General features: G+C 35.7%; 1 protein-coding gene across 1 annotated transcript in view; it reads right to left on the minus strand.

The window, feature by feature from the left end:
• Positions 1-13,083, minus strand: part of PPEF1 (protein phosphatase with EF-hand domain 1) — a 185,454-nt gene that overhangs the window by 71,962 nt on the left and 100,409 nt on the right. Inside the window, exon 11 of the mRNA XM_044669261.1 lies at positions 2,287-2,472. Within this exon, the coding sequence (XP_044525196.1) occupies positions 2,287-2,472 (186 nt within the window). The remainder of the gene's footprint in view (positions 1-2,286; positions 2,473-13,083) is intronic.

Consider the following 13,083-nt stretch of genomic DNA (forward strand, 5'->3'; position numbering starts at 1 on the left):
ATGTAAATACAAAGACTTGGATAAGGAAGAAAGTGCTGCTAGGTGAGATGATGGTAATCTTATATTACTGCTGTTATTTTTTTTATATAAATTGAGACATCACAGACAAATTTGAGGACCCAATTCCTTATTCAACAGCATATCTATGATTCTACAATCTTTCTTTCTCAAACAGTTTTTATTACCAGAGGAAGGATACCTATTCAGAATTATGCAGGGGAGATCTGAGTCTAAACAATGTGTATGCTCATACATTTCTTTGATGGCATTATTTACTGTAGATTACCTCGATAATCCTTATTTGTAATGTTTTTTATTGTCTACTCAACTTCTTCACTGCCTTTCCTTTGTTTTCTGAAAGATTTTAATTTCACTTCTTACAATAGCACCAGTCAAATATTGATACTAAAAAGATAAGTCTTTATGTCAGAGAGAAGTTTGAGGTCAGAAAGGAATTTTGTTACTACCTGAAGGCAATTCAGACTATTGTCTTCCTCTTCCTTTTCAATTCTGGGTCCACTCATTGTTCTTTTGCAGAATGTATATGTCTATCTATTTGTCTAAATAGAGATGTAGATGTATTTACAGATATATCATCTAGATATGTCATAATATATGCATTTATGGACATATCACATATTTATATTTCATGAGTCCATATATAATATGCATTTAGATGGACAATGTCTAGAACTTCATAAGGTATATTATAATAATTACAATATAATTAATTTCTATCCATAATATAAAATATAGTCATCATAATGGATAAATCATATCATTCCATATCATAATATAGATGGGGAAGTTGTAGACATTGTTCATCTAATTGAATAGTATGGATGATACATATGTAATCAACAAAATATATGGGTGAAAAAGAAGATACACTAGCTATGTAGCGAGAGTGGAGAGTAACTAATGGACAGTATGTATTCCACTGTTATACTCTGATATCCAGAGAAAGAAAGAAATCCAGAAGTCACAGATAGATTGTGACTTGCATCATTGAAGGGACTACCCACATGGTATGACAACAATCTCATCCAGTGTAATATTACTAATATTGTAACTAATAATGTAATAATAGTAAAATTACTATACAGACTGTCTATGCAAGGCTTAGGGACCCACAATCAAAAGGAGCCTTAAGAAACCAATCCAAAAAGTATATCCAGGTCAAAGATTCTGCTAACTCATCAAAGGTCATCTCTAGAGCTTTTGTCAGAGACTATCAGTGTTCCACAAAATACCTGTAAGATTAAAAATTAATATCCTAACACTACAAGTATTATTTTTATAAGATTTAATAATAATGACTTGAAGCAAAGGAAAGAATAGCCTTAGTAAAGACCAGCTTCCCAGACTGCACACCTAGGAGAGTGCAGAGCTACAGAGAAGCCCCCAGGGCAGGGTTTCCACCAAATTTATTTCCCAAAATGTTAGGATGTAACTTAAAAGGATGCTGGATAAATGTAGTTCAGGTGTATCAAATTTCTATTTGCACATACTCCATAAAACACAAATAGCATCCACTGTTGCTTAAGTTCAAGCTGCTAACCCCTCCTCCATGATTAATGAAGACTAATGTATTATGTTGCTTTTGACGAAAAAAGGAAAAAAGCACATACTGGAGTAAGAACAAGAAGACAACTCAATACAATGTGCTTCTATGAAGATTATTATTATTGTTGTATTATTTTCAATTTAATGAACATAGGGTCATAATATCATAGATCTAGAGTTGGAAGGGATCACAGGGAGTACCTAGTCTAAATCTTTCATTTTATAAATTAGGAAATTGACACCTGCTCAAGGTAATACAGGGAAGATGCCCAGAAGTGGGCAGATCCTCAGAACCCATAGTTGTCAAGATAGCTTCTTTACCTCAGAGGCCAAAATGTATTTTATATGAGGCCTATATCTACAAGATTGTTAATTTTCCAAGGGAAATGAGGTTGATTAACCAAATGGTGCTTAAGGGAAAAGGCAACAAGCCTCTTCTATAAAGTTATGAACTGTATATTTCAAAGCATTGCCCAGTTCTTCTCTTTCTCCTCTAAATCACCAACTCTCTCTCCTCTTTCTCTCTCTCTTCCTCTACCCTTCCCCCCTCTTCCTTTTTCCCTCTTTTTTCTCCTTTTTTTCCCTCTCCTCTCTCCCCTTCTATACTCCTCACTCCTGTCTCTCTTAATAAGTGGACAGATTTTCTTTGGACTTTTCAGACATTTATTTTGCCTCACTCTCAGGAGTTTTTATTGAGAAACATAAGTCAAGTTATCTTACCTTTCCATCATGGCAGATTTCAAAACCATTCGGTTTACATTCATGAGACCTGATAATCATCTTCAGTGCAAACTTATTCAGTATCTGGTTGGTAATGTCAGGTCCAAAATAACAACCTCCTCCTCGACTTGTGTTTGGGAAACAGCCCTTTTTGTTTCTGGGATCACTCCAAAGAAGATTGATTATCTTTGAACAACAAAGCAGAGCTGACTACTACCAATCTGCCCAGAATCAAATTAACCAAAAACTTCAACCCAAAGTACATCACAAGGTAAGTCATGCATGGACCTTTCCTCCTTCAAAATTTTATTTTATACTCATCTCCTCCATAAATCACATCTCAACCATCCCATCTCCCCATCTTCTGGCAAGTTTCTTAACACTCACTATGTCATTAGTGAGGGAGGTACTGACCATTTTCTTTCTTCTTATTTCTGTATTTATATCACCTAGAAAAGAAGATTTAGTTCTCTCTCATGTTCCTTCCATTGTTATGTTGCGTCCTATAAAAGTTATAGTCTCTTTTCATTTGAGCCTTTGCTTTTGAGAAAAGGATGTATTTTATTTGAAATTATTTGTTTCTCAGCATTGTTTGTCAATATAAGTCAATGATTATAACTCATATATAGTACTTAAATGTTCACAACTTTCCTCACTATCTTGTGGAGGTGGGTAGTACAAATATTAATGTTTGTACCTCATTTTATAGATAAGAAAACTGAGCAGCTCCAGAGAGGTGAAATACATGCCCAAAGTCACATATCTAGAAAGTGGCAAAGGTAAGATTCAAACCTAAGCCCTGAAACTCAAAAATAAGCTCTTTTCACTATCCATATTGCTTCTTAATGTATCTCTTTTACCACCCCAAATGTATTTTTATGATTGTTTCTTACACATGCTAGAGATAGTTTCCATTTAAGCTACATCAGTAAGAAAACTATCTATATTGGAACAAGAATAGATAGATTTTAGATAGATATACATACATATATACTTATGTATGTGTGTATATGTATTTATATACACATACAACATGAATGGTCTATCATACAATGATAGGTAAACTTAGGTCAAGTTTACCTAAGTAGTTCTGGATAGATAGACACCAAAATTATTCTAAACATTTTCAAATGAAGCAAAGAACAATGCTCCAATGAGCACTTCCTCCCACCAGCAGCAGGATACAGTAGACAATATATTGGAACTGTATCAATGGATGTGGCCATTGCCAAGGTAATGAATAAAAGTAGATCATCCAGGAGGTATTTAAAAAGTAAAGGATATCTCTTCCCTTTAGCCTTAGAGGAACTCATACACTTAGAATAGCTCAGAGGGAAAGAGGAGAAGTGAGGGCTAAAAAGCCAGAGACTAAAAAGTGCACAGAATTATTTCCTGGTAGTACAAAGTAAATAAATTCCAAGACAATTAAAGTAAGGGTGAGACAATGTCAATTCCACTATGGGCTATGATTTTGTTATGGCACCTTTCCAGGGATTAGCACCAGGACTCTATAGGAAAGACTAGTTTGGAGGTCAGTCATAAAGCATGAATTCCTGCCTAGATAATTCCATAGATTTGCACGAAAGATGTTGATGTTTGAAAATATAGCCTCCTATATGTACTTGGAATTGGCCTTTGCCTGGTCTTCTAAGGAAAGAAAAGAGGGAAAAGTTATTGGATGATAAGCAGTTGATTTTGAAGCCATCAAGGAATTACATGTTTTAGGCCCTGGAAACAAAATGAGAAATATCACTTTGGTGAAAGAAGATTACAAAAAAGGTAATTACTATGGAGAAATGACCATCAAGAACTGTCTTGTCTAGTAGAAGAAAAGGTCATGGGATATACAGAAAAGCTGGTCCTAAAGATCATAGAGACAGAGTGACTTTTGCATGCTAAAAAGATGGCTCCAGTAACACAATTCAGAGCTGAAATGATGAAAAAGTGTCTTATATAGTTCTAGATTTAAAATGTTGACCCTAATTCAAAATAACTAGGTCCCAGTCATAATATACACATACCTTGAAATACTCACCTAGCCCTAACATTGCCTGCCCTCCACCTATGAAATGGTACTTCCTTTTGAAAAAGGATCCCTGATGAGCCAGTCTTGAGTTATATCAGATGATGGTCACGGACAATACTGACAACAACACTTATTATAAGACACTTCTGAGTTCAGCTATTGTTTATAACAGCTTCTCAAAGCAATTAAATGAGTAAAGAGAATAAGTAAATTAAAACATTGTCGATAACTATGCTACATGCTGAGAAGAGATAACAAAGTTTGGAAAAGAGGTAATCACTGACTTCATGGAGCTCACAGTATAGGAAAAGTTCTAATGATGCTGCATTTCCTATTTGGGGCAGAATTGGGCACTTTACCAACCCTCAGTTGAATTCACCATAAATAATGCCCTGCATGTCAATTCAATGCCAAGTTCACATTTCTATTTTTCTTTTTTTTTTACTCATGCATTACACATTTGTTTTCTTGTGGAAGAAGACACATAGAGTACATAAAAGAAAAAATTCATCAAGAAAATAAAGTAGAAAATGGCATGCTTTGAAAGCCTTTTTCATCAGAAGTCGCATGGAGCTATTTTAGAATCTTGCATTGCTGGTAATAGGTAAGTCCTTCACAGTAAATCATCTAACAATATGGCTGTTACTGTGTACAATGTTCTTTTAGTTCTGCTCATTTCACTTTGCATCAGTTCCTATATATCCAGGTTTTTCGGGAATTGTTGCTAGTTATTTCTTATAGCACAATAATATTCCATTACATATATATAGCACAACTTGTTCAGTCATTCCCCAGTTGTGATGGGGTATCTCTTCCATTTCCAATTCTTTACTACTATGAAAAGAGCTGTTATAAATATTTTGGTACAAATAGGTCCTTTTCCCCCTGTCTTTGATCTCTTTGTGTATTAGTAGTGTATATTGCTGGGCCAAAAGGTATGCATGGCCCTTTGATGTGGTTCCAGATTGCTCTTCAAAATGGTTGTATCAGTTCACAATTGCATTAACAGTGTATCGGTGTCCTGATTTTTCCACATCTCCTCAAACATTTATCACTTTTCATTTTTTGTCATATTAGGCAATCTGATAGAAGTGAGGTGGTATCTCATAGTTGTTTTACTTTGCATTTCTCTAATCAAAAAAGATTTGGAGCTTTTTTTCATTTGACTATAGAAAGTTTTAGTTTCTTCATCTAAGAAATGCCTACTCACATCCTTTGACAATTTATCAATTGGGAATGCTTTTTAATCCTATAAATTTGACCCTATTCTCTAAATATTTAAGAAATGAGGCCTTTCCCAGAGACACTTGCTATGAATTTTTTCCCAGTTTTTTATTTCCTTTCTAATTTTTGTGCAAAAAGGTTTAGTTTAACGTAATCAGAATTATCCATTTTACATCTTGTAATGTTCTCTCTCATTTAATCATAAAGTCTTCCCTTATTCATATACTTACAGGCAGAATATTCTATCTTATTTGCTTATGTTATCACCCTTTATTTAATCCATTTATCCATATTGACTTTATCTTGGTATATGGTGTGAGATATTGGTCTATGTCTAGCTTCTGCCATACTGTTTTCCAGTTTTTCCAGCAGTTTTTATCAAATACTGAGTTTTTCTCCCAAAAGCTTGAATCTTGGAGTTTATCAAACATTAGTTTTCTGTGGTAATTTATCACTGTATGTTGTGTACCTAATGTATTTCATTGATGCTCTACTTTATTTCTTAGCCAATACCAGATATTTTGATGATTATTGCTTTGTAATACAGTTTGAGAAGTGCATTGTAGGTAGGAAGAAAAGAGTGCCTACGTACTTCTCTGTGGAGGCATTCATGGCATAAAGAATAAGCTTGGAAGCCAAGAATAATCCAAATTTAACTTCTAAAACTACTAGATATGTGACTCTTAGCAAGTCACTTAATCTATTAATGTTCTAAGTAACATTCTAAAACTAAAAGTTGCATAGATTGTGCCAGGCTACATCAGTAGACAGGAATTTTCTCACCTGAGATTCCTCTGTACTCTACCAATGAAATCATAGGTGTAGTCCCTATCCCTACATTTCAGTAAAGTGTCTTTAATAGAGACTTGATTTAATTTTGGCATTAGTCTTCTCCACACAACTAAATTGTCCCTTTTTTTCAAAGACAGCCATAATACCATGCTGCCAATTGCCTTCATAAACAATGTATGTTCAAAATATATATGTTACTGATTAAGGAATCTTCCCACTAGAATTATTCAAGTAATTTCAAATGAGGATCAAGAAGAGAACCAGAATAAGTTCTTTTTCAACTCTGTGCTTGCCCAAATATGACCATCACTATCTCCCAGAGTATAGCTTTGTTGAGGATTAGCTGGAAGTAGGGAATGGAGATTGAATAAGTTAACAGAGGAGAGAAAAGGAATAACAAAAATGTGAGAAAGGTGGTTCCTGACTCTTTAAATGTGGAGTAAGAAACACAATGTAAACATGCAAACATTTCATTAAATGTTTATTTTCTTTGATTTGAATTAAAATCACTAAAAGAAAGAATCAGAGAGCTACTCTGCTTATATTCACCAGTTCAAGTCAGCCCTACAGATAATGTGGAGTCTCTTTCTTCTTCCAGAATTTGTAATCTTGACTAACACTCATATTAAAAAGTATGTTATTTCATGTACCACCATGTACTACTTTGTCCCCTAAACCTATCCCTTCCTTGTTTCTGTTCTAGTTAGGCAGGTTTATAATCTCAGAGCCATCCTGGACTTTTCATTATCCCTTATCTCTCTATAACTAATCAACGGACAAATCTTGTTAATTCTACTTTCACAACATCTCTAATACTTATCCCCTTGTCTCTAGATAAATGACTATCACATAATTCATACCCTGATTACCTCTTCTCTGAACTGTTGAAGTAAAACTATCTCATTTGGCTTCCCTGATTCTAGCTTTCATTTTTCCAATACAATATCCACACAGCTGGCAAAATAATCTTCCTAAAATGCATTTGGACAGTGAAGTGGCACAGTGGATAGAGCACAGCCCTAGAATCAGGAAGACCCAAGTTCAAATCTGATATCAAACATTTACTAGCTGTGGGACCCTAGACAATTTTCTTCGGTTTCCTCATCTGTAATAGTTGGAGAAGGAAATGGCAAACCATTCCAGTACCTCAGCTAAGGAAATCCCAAATGGGATTACAAAGAGTTGGACATTACTGAAATGACCAAATAAAAAAATGTACTTAAGATCATATCACCTCCCTGCTCAAAAATCTTCTGTGGCTCCCAAATGCCCCTAGAATAAAGTAAAAATTCCTCAGCTTGGCATTTGAAATTCTCTATAGTCTAGCTCCCTCCTTCCTTTCTAGAATTATTTCACATTATTCCCCTTCATGAATCCCATTTTTTTCAGCACAACAGATTTATTTGTTCCCTGACCCCAGCATTTTCCCTTCTACCTCCACATGCATAGGCTCCTCCACACTCTTGGATGCATTCCTTTCTCCCCTCCACTTCTTTGAATCCTTCAAGGCCAGCTCAAGGACATATTCTTCCATGGTACCTTTTCTCATCCTCAATCCATCTCCTCTTATTACTCTTTTCTCTTTCAAATTATAATTTTAATTCTTAGCTGTGTATATATTCTGTCCTCCCAGAAGAATGTGGGCTCTTCATAACAGCCCTGTGAGGTATGTGTTATTATACTCATTTTATACATGAGGAAACTGGAGCTAAGAGAGTTTGAATGACTTGGCCAGGGTCATATACTAATAAATGTCTGCGGTAGGATTAGAATTCAGATCTTTCTGACTCCAAGTCCAACATTATCTACTACGGCCACTTAGATATTTTACACGGTATCAGAAAAATATCAAGGAACAGTGAGAGAAAGAGTAGAAATGGTGTTAAGAAGATATTCTGTGACCTTTGAAAGGGACAGATTTGCTTTGCTTGAGTAACCACAGACCTTGTTGTTAATCCCTTAACCTAAAAGGAGAGCAAAATATAGGTAACTAGAATCGATAGTCTGGAAACATACTGAATGAATGGCAATTCTAAGAAAAATATTCTACCTGGGATTTAAAAAAAGAAAATATTTTTTAAAAATAGAACAAGGCCCAATAAAAACATGATCTTGCTTAGTCTGTATATAACAAACAATAATCTTATAGAGAATATTGTCCTTACAGAATAGTGCTTTGAAAGTCAAGGGAAAGCCAAAGAGATAATAAAAAAGGGGAAAGGACCTACTTGTACAAAAACATTTATAGCTGTTCTTTATGTGGTGGCAAAGAACTGGAAATTGAGGGGATGTCCATCAATTGGGGAATGGCAGAACAAATTGTGGTACATATGGCAATGGAATACTATTGTGCTATAAGAAATGATAAGCAAGATGGTTTCAGGAAAAAGGCTGGAAAGATCTACAGGAACTGATGCAGAGCAAAATAAGCAGAACTGGGAGAACATTGTACACAATAACAGCAATATAGTATCTACTGTGAAAACTTGGCTACTCTCAGCAGTGCAATGATCTGGGACAATCCTGAAACATTTATGATGGGGAGTGCTATCCATCTCCAGAGAAAGAACTGTTGAAGTCATCTTTTACATCAGTGTATCTTCGGTTTTATTTCAGAGTTTTGATTATGTACAAGTGTGCTCTTACAACAATGACCAATGTGGAAATATGTTTTGCATGACAATAAAAATAAATAAAACAAATAAATAAACAAATAAATAAATAAGTCAAGGGATAGGATAAAATAAGGAAGGGAAATAGGGGCCGACAAAGACAAATACTGTAGAAAATGAAATGAAAACTAAGAAATGACCATTAAACTTGGCAAGTAAAGTTCACTGATTGGAAAGAGAAGTTTCAGCAAAGTGATAGAAAGGGTATTGAAGAGTGAATGCTGGTAGGAAAATGGAGGCATCAGTTGCAGACCAGATATTTGTCAATGAAGAAAAAGACCAGTTAGTTGTTGTCCTTTGTATTCAAAGAGGAACAAAATGACATCACTATTTTGGAGTCAATGCACAATGTATCTGACTATAGCTAATCAGATCAACATGAACTTGAAAGGGTCTACCACATGCTGGGCACAAATAGCTCATTTGAACATTTGGGATAAAGATATTTTTAAATTCATGCATCTCATATGATCATCTTGAGCAACTGAAATTCTGCTTTGTTCATGACACACAGGGCCTTCTTTAATGCAGGCATGCCATGCTGGACAGTCCTTCCTGTTAGGCCTAATACTAATACTAAGCTAATAACTAAATAATAATCTTCCTCACAACATGTGCCAATATCTCCCCTGCCTCACAATTGTTATAAAAGATCTTCAGAGACCTTTGTCCTTGTATCACTTCTTTTGATTTCTTGTTTATGTTCTCCATAACAGAGTCTTTTAGGCAAATGTACAGTTAAGCATTCAAAGCATGTGGCCACCCCATTGGAGTTGTACTCTCTAAGGTAGAATTCGAATGCTTGGCAGTTTAGCTTGAGAAATAACCTCTATGTCCAATCTTGCCAGGTGATCTTCAGAATCTTCCTAAGACAATTCAAATAGAAGAGATTCAGTTTCTTGACACAGGCATACAACAATGAAGTCAGCACAATGGCTCTATAAACCTTCAATTTGATAGTATATCTAATACCTCTTCTCTTCTGCACTTTCCTTCAAAGCCTCCCAAACATTAAGCTACTTCTGGAAATGTATGTGTCAGCTTCATGATTTATATGTCATTCCAGAAAAGTATTCTGCCAAGGTAAGTAAACCTATCCATTCAAAAATTTTCCATTTGCTCTAAACAATGGTTTTATATATGAATGGGGTGGCACTGTCTGTTTTCTTCATTTTAATTGTCAGGCCAAAATTATCACAAGCAACAGAGAATCAATCCATGCTCTGTTGCATTTCAGTTTCAGAAGCTGCATTGAGGACACAATAATCTGAAAGAAGAATGTATACCAGCTCTCTTCCCACTTTAGCCTTGGCTTGTAACTTTTTTGAGTTAATTTACCATCAGTGTAGTAGCTTCCCTTAATGTGGTTTTCATCCCTATCGAAGGTATGGGACAACATTCCAAAAACATAAAGCATAAGAGCAAACACATAGCCCTGCTTCACTCCACTGGTGATTGGAAAAGTGTGACAGGATGATCCATTATCCAGAACCCATGCTGTCATGGCACTGGAGTATAGTACTGATGAACTTCTCCAAGCAACCAGATTTTGCTAGGATCTTCCACAAGCCCTCTTGATTGATAGTATCAAAGGCCTTAGTCAGATCAACAAGCACTGTATCCAGACCTCTGTTCTGCTGCATGACTAGGTCAATTGCTTAGGGGATAAAGATATATGGTTAAAGTATTAGCTTTCAGAATAGGAAAAAGCTAAAAATGTTTGTAGAAGGGCAAGGGAGCTGGTAGATATGGAAGGAGCAAAGATGAGATGGAATAAGGTCCTTAAAGAAATGGAAGAGAATTGACAGAGACAGAGGAGTTATGATCCACAGGGAACTACCATCATATTCTTTGTGACAACAGGAATTAAGGGAAAAATAGGTGAGGAAAGAGAGGATCTGAGACACGAAGAAAATTGGGTAAGAGAATTTGTTAGATAGTCTCATTCTTTCCTGGTAAAGAAGAAAGTGAGATCATCTTCTAAGATAGTTGGTGGCAGTAAAGGTGGGAGCTTGAGAAAAGAAAAGATTTGAAGTAAATTTTTTCAAGAGTGAGATAGAGAGTCAGTAAGAGATAAATTTTCAAATGACAGTATTTTCCTACAGTTGCTGAGAATTGCTCCTAATTAGAGACTATCAAGGTAGGTATGGAAAGAGGTCAGGGAAACAAGATTCCCACATTCCACAGGAAGCCTTTTACAGTCTCAGTTTAAGATTAGAGGAGTACCATATGTGAAGGTTGAAAACTGAAGTCATAGTAGGGGGTGAGGTGTAAAGGATTATGAGAGATCAAAAGATGAAAGTTTTCAATGAAAATATAAGACAAGTACAGAAGGAATGAGGGCAAAAGAAAGGTCATAAGTAAATAATGAAGTTGCTGAGAATTATTGAAGGAGTTAAGGTAAAGAGGAAGCCCAACTCAAGTGCTAAAATCATTGAGGAAAGTGAGAAAACATCCTAGAGTTTGGTAAATGGAATTCAAAAGGAACTGAATGAATCAAATTTATTACATTTTTCTTATGTCCCATGGCTGATTGTTCAGTCCAATTTTTATGGGATAATATTTATCTTCATTGCTCAATAAGTATAAGCATGTGTGTGTGTGTATTAAAAGATCTTATGTTCTTTATGAAGTTTTATATTTCAATCCTTAGGAGCAAAGCTCATTATGTTTTCATTTCACTAAAGGACTTCTTCAAAGTATAAGGGTGCCTTTAAACAAGCAATTTAATATTGTGAAGATAAGATTATTTAAGCATAGTTTGAGGATTTTCAAAATGCTCCTTCCCCCTCAGAACATTTACCAATGTAAGTGGGGTAAGTATGGCTTGAGAGGTACAACAGTATTCTTATTTGTACATCTTCACCTCTGCCTCCTAACTTCTTAGACTTCTTTCAGGTCCAGCCAGAATCCCACATTCTTTAGGAAACATTTACTAATGTCCATTTTAGTACCTTCCCTCCATTAATGATTTAATTGTCCCCACCATTAGATTGTGCACTTCATAAGGGCAAAGACTTTGCCTTTTTTTTGTATTCCTAGAACTTAGCACAGTGTGTGGCATACAGTAGGTGTTTAATAAATATTTATTGACTGACTACCTTCATATATGTCTTAGAAAAATATTTCATGAACAGAAAGCTTAAAAAAAAGAGTAATAATATCTTACTTCTGTAAGAGTTGTTAGTCCAAAGCAATGAAGGCAAACCAAAAGTCAGATTGGTCCCAATAGCTTATCTTGCTAGGACGAGAGATATTCTTTTTTTTTTAACCCTTACCTCCTGTCTTAGAATCAATACTCAGTATTGGTTCTAGGGAGAAAAGCAGCAAGAGCTAGGCGATTGAGGTTAAGTGGCTCAAGGTCACATAGCTAGGAAGTGTAGGAATTCAAATGTCAACACAGGACCTACAGTCTGGAGACCTGGATCTCTATCCATTGAGCTACCTAGCTGCCCCTGACAGAAGGTCTTCTTTAGGGGGCCCTAATGCTTTCCTCCTGTGATTAATCATGCCTACCAGCAGCAGTTAGTATAATGTGCTTCTTCACTCATGTGGGAGTGGAATGTCCAAGCTAATCCCCCTTCTAGAATATTTGAAGAATATGTCAATCTTCAGAGATGAAGTTTGTGTGCGATCTTTGGGATAAAAGGTCTAGATCAGACCATTTAATGCTATATCTTCTGAGTGAATTGCTTTCACATTAAATACTTCAACCTATAGTTTTTACATGCAATAAGGAACAACAGAGGGACAGCTAGATCACACAATGAATAGGGTGCCAGGACTAGAGTCAGGAGGATCTGGGATCAAATCTGGCCTCAGATACTTCATAGCTACGTGACCCTGGGCAAGTCAAATCTGGCCTCAGATATTTCATAGCTGTGTGACCCTGGGCAAGTCATTTAGACCCAATTGCCTAGCTATTGCCACTTTTCTATCTTAGAACTGATACTAAGTCAGAAAGTAAGGGTTATTTGAAGAAGAAAGAGGAGGAGAAGGAGAACAAGAATAATAGAAAGGAAGGAAGGAAGGAAGGAAGGAAGGAAGGAAGGAAGGAAGGAAGGAAGGAAGGAAGGAAGGAAG

This window comes from Gracilinanus agilis, chromosome 3 (genome assembly GCF_016433145.1).
Source record: "Gracilinanus agilis isolate LMUSP501 chromosome 3, AgileGrace, whole genome shotgun sequence".
Taxonomy (NCBI): Eukaryota; Metazoa; Chordata; class Mammalia; order Didelphimorphia; family Didelphidae; genus Gracilinanus; species Gracilinanus agilis.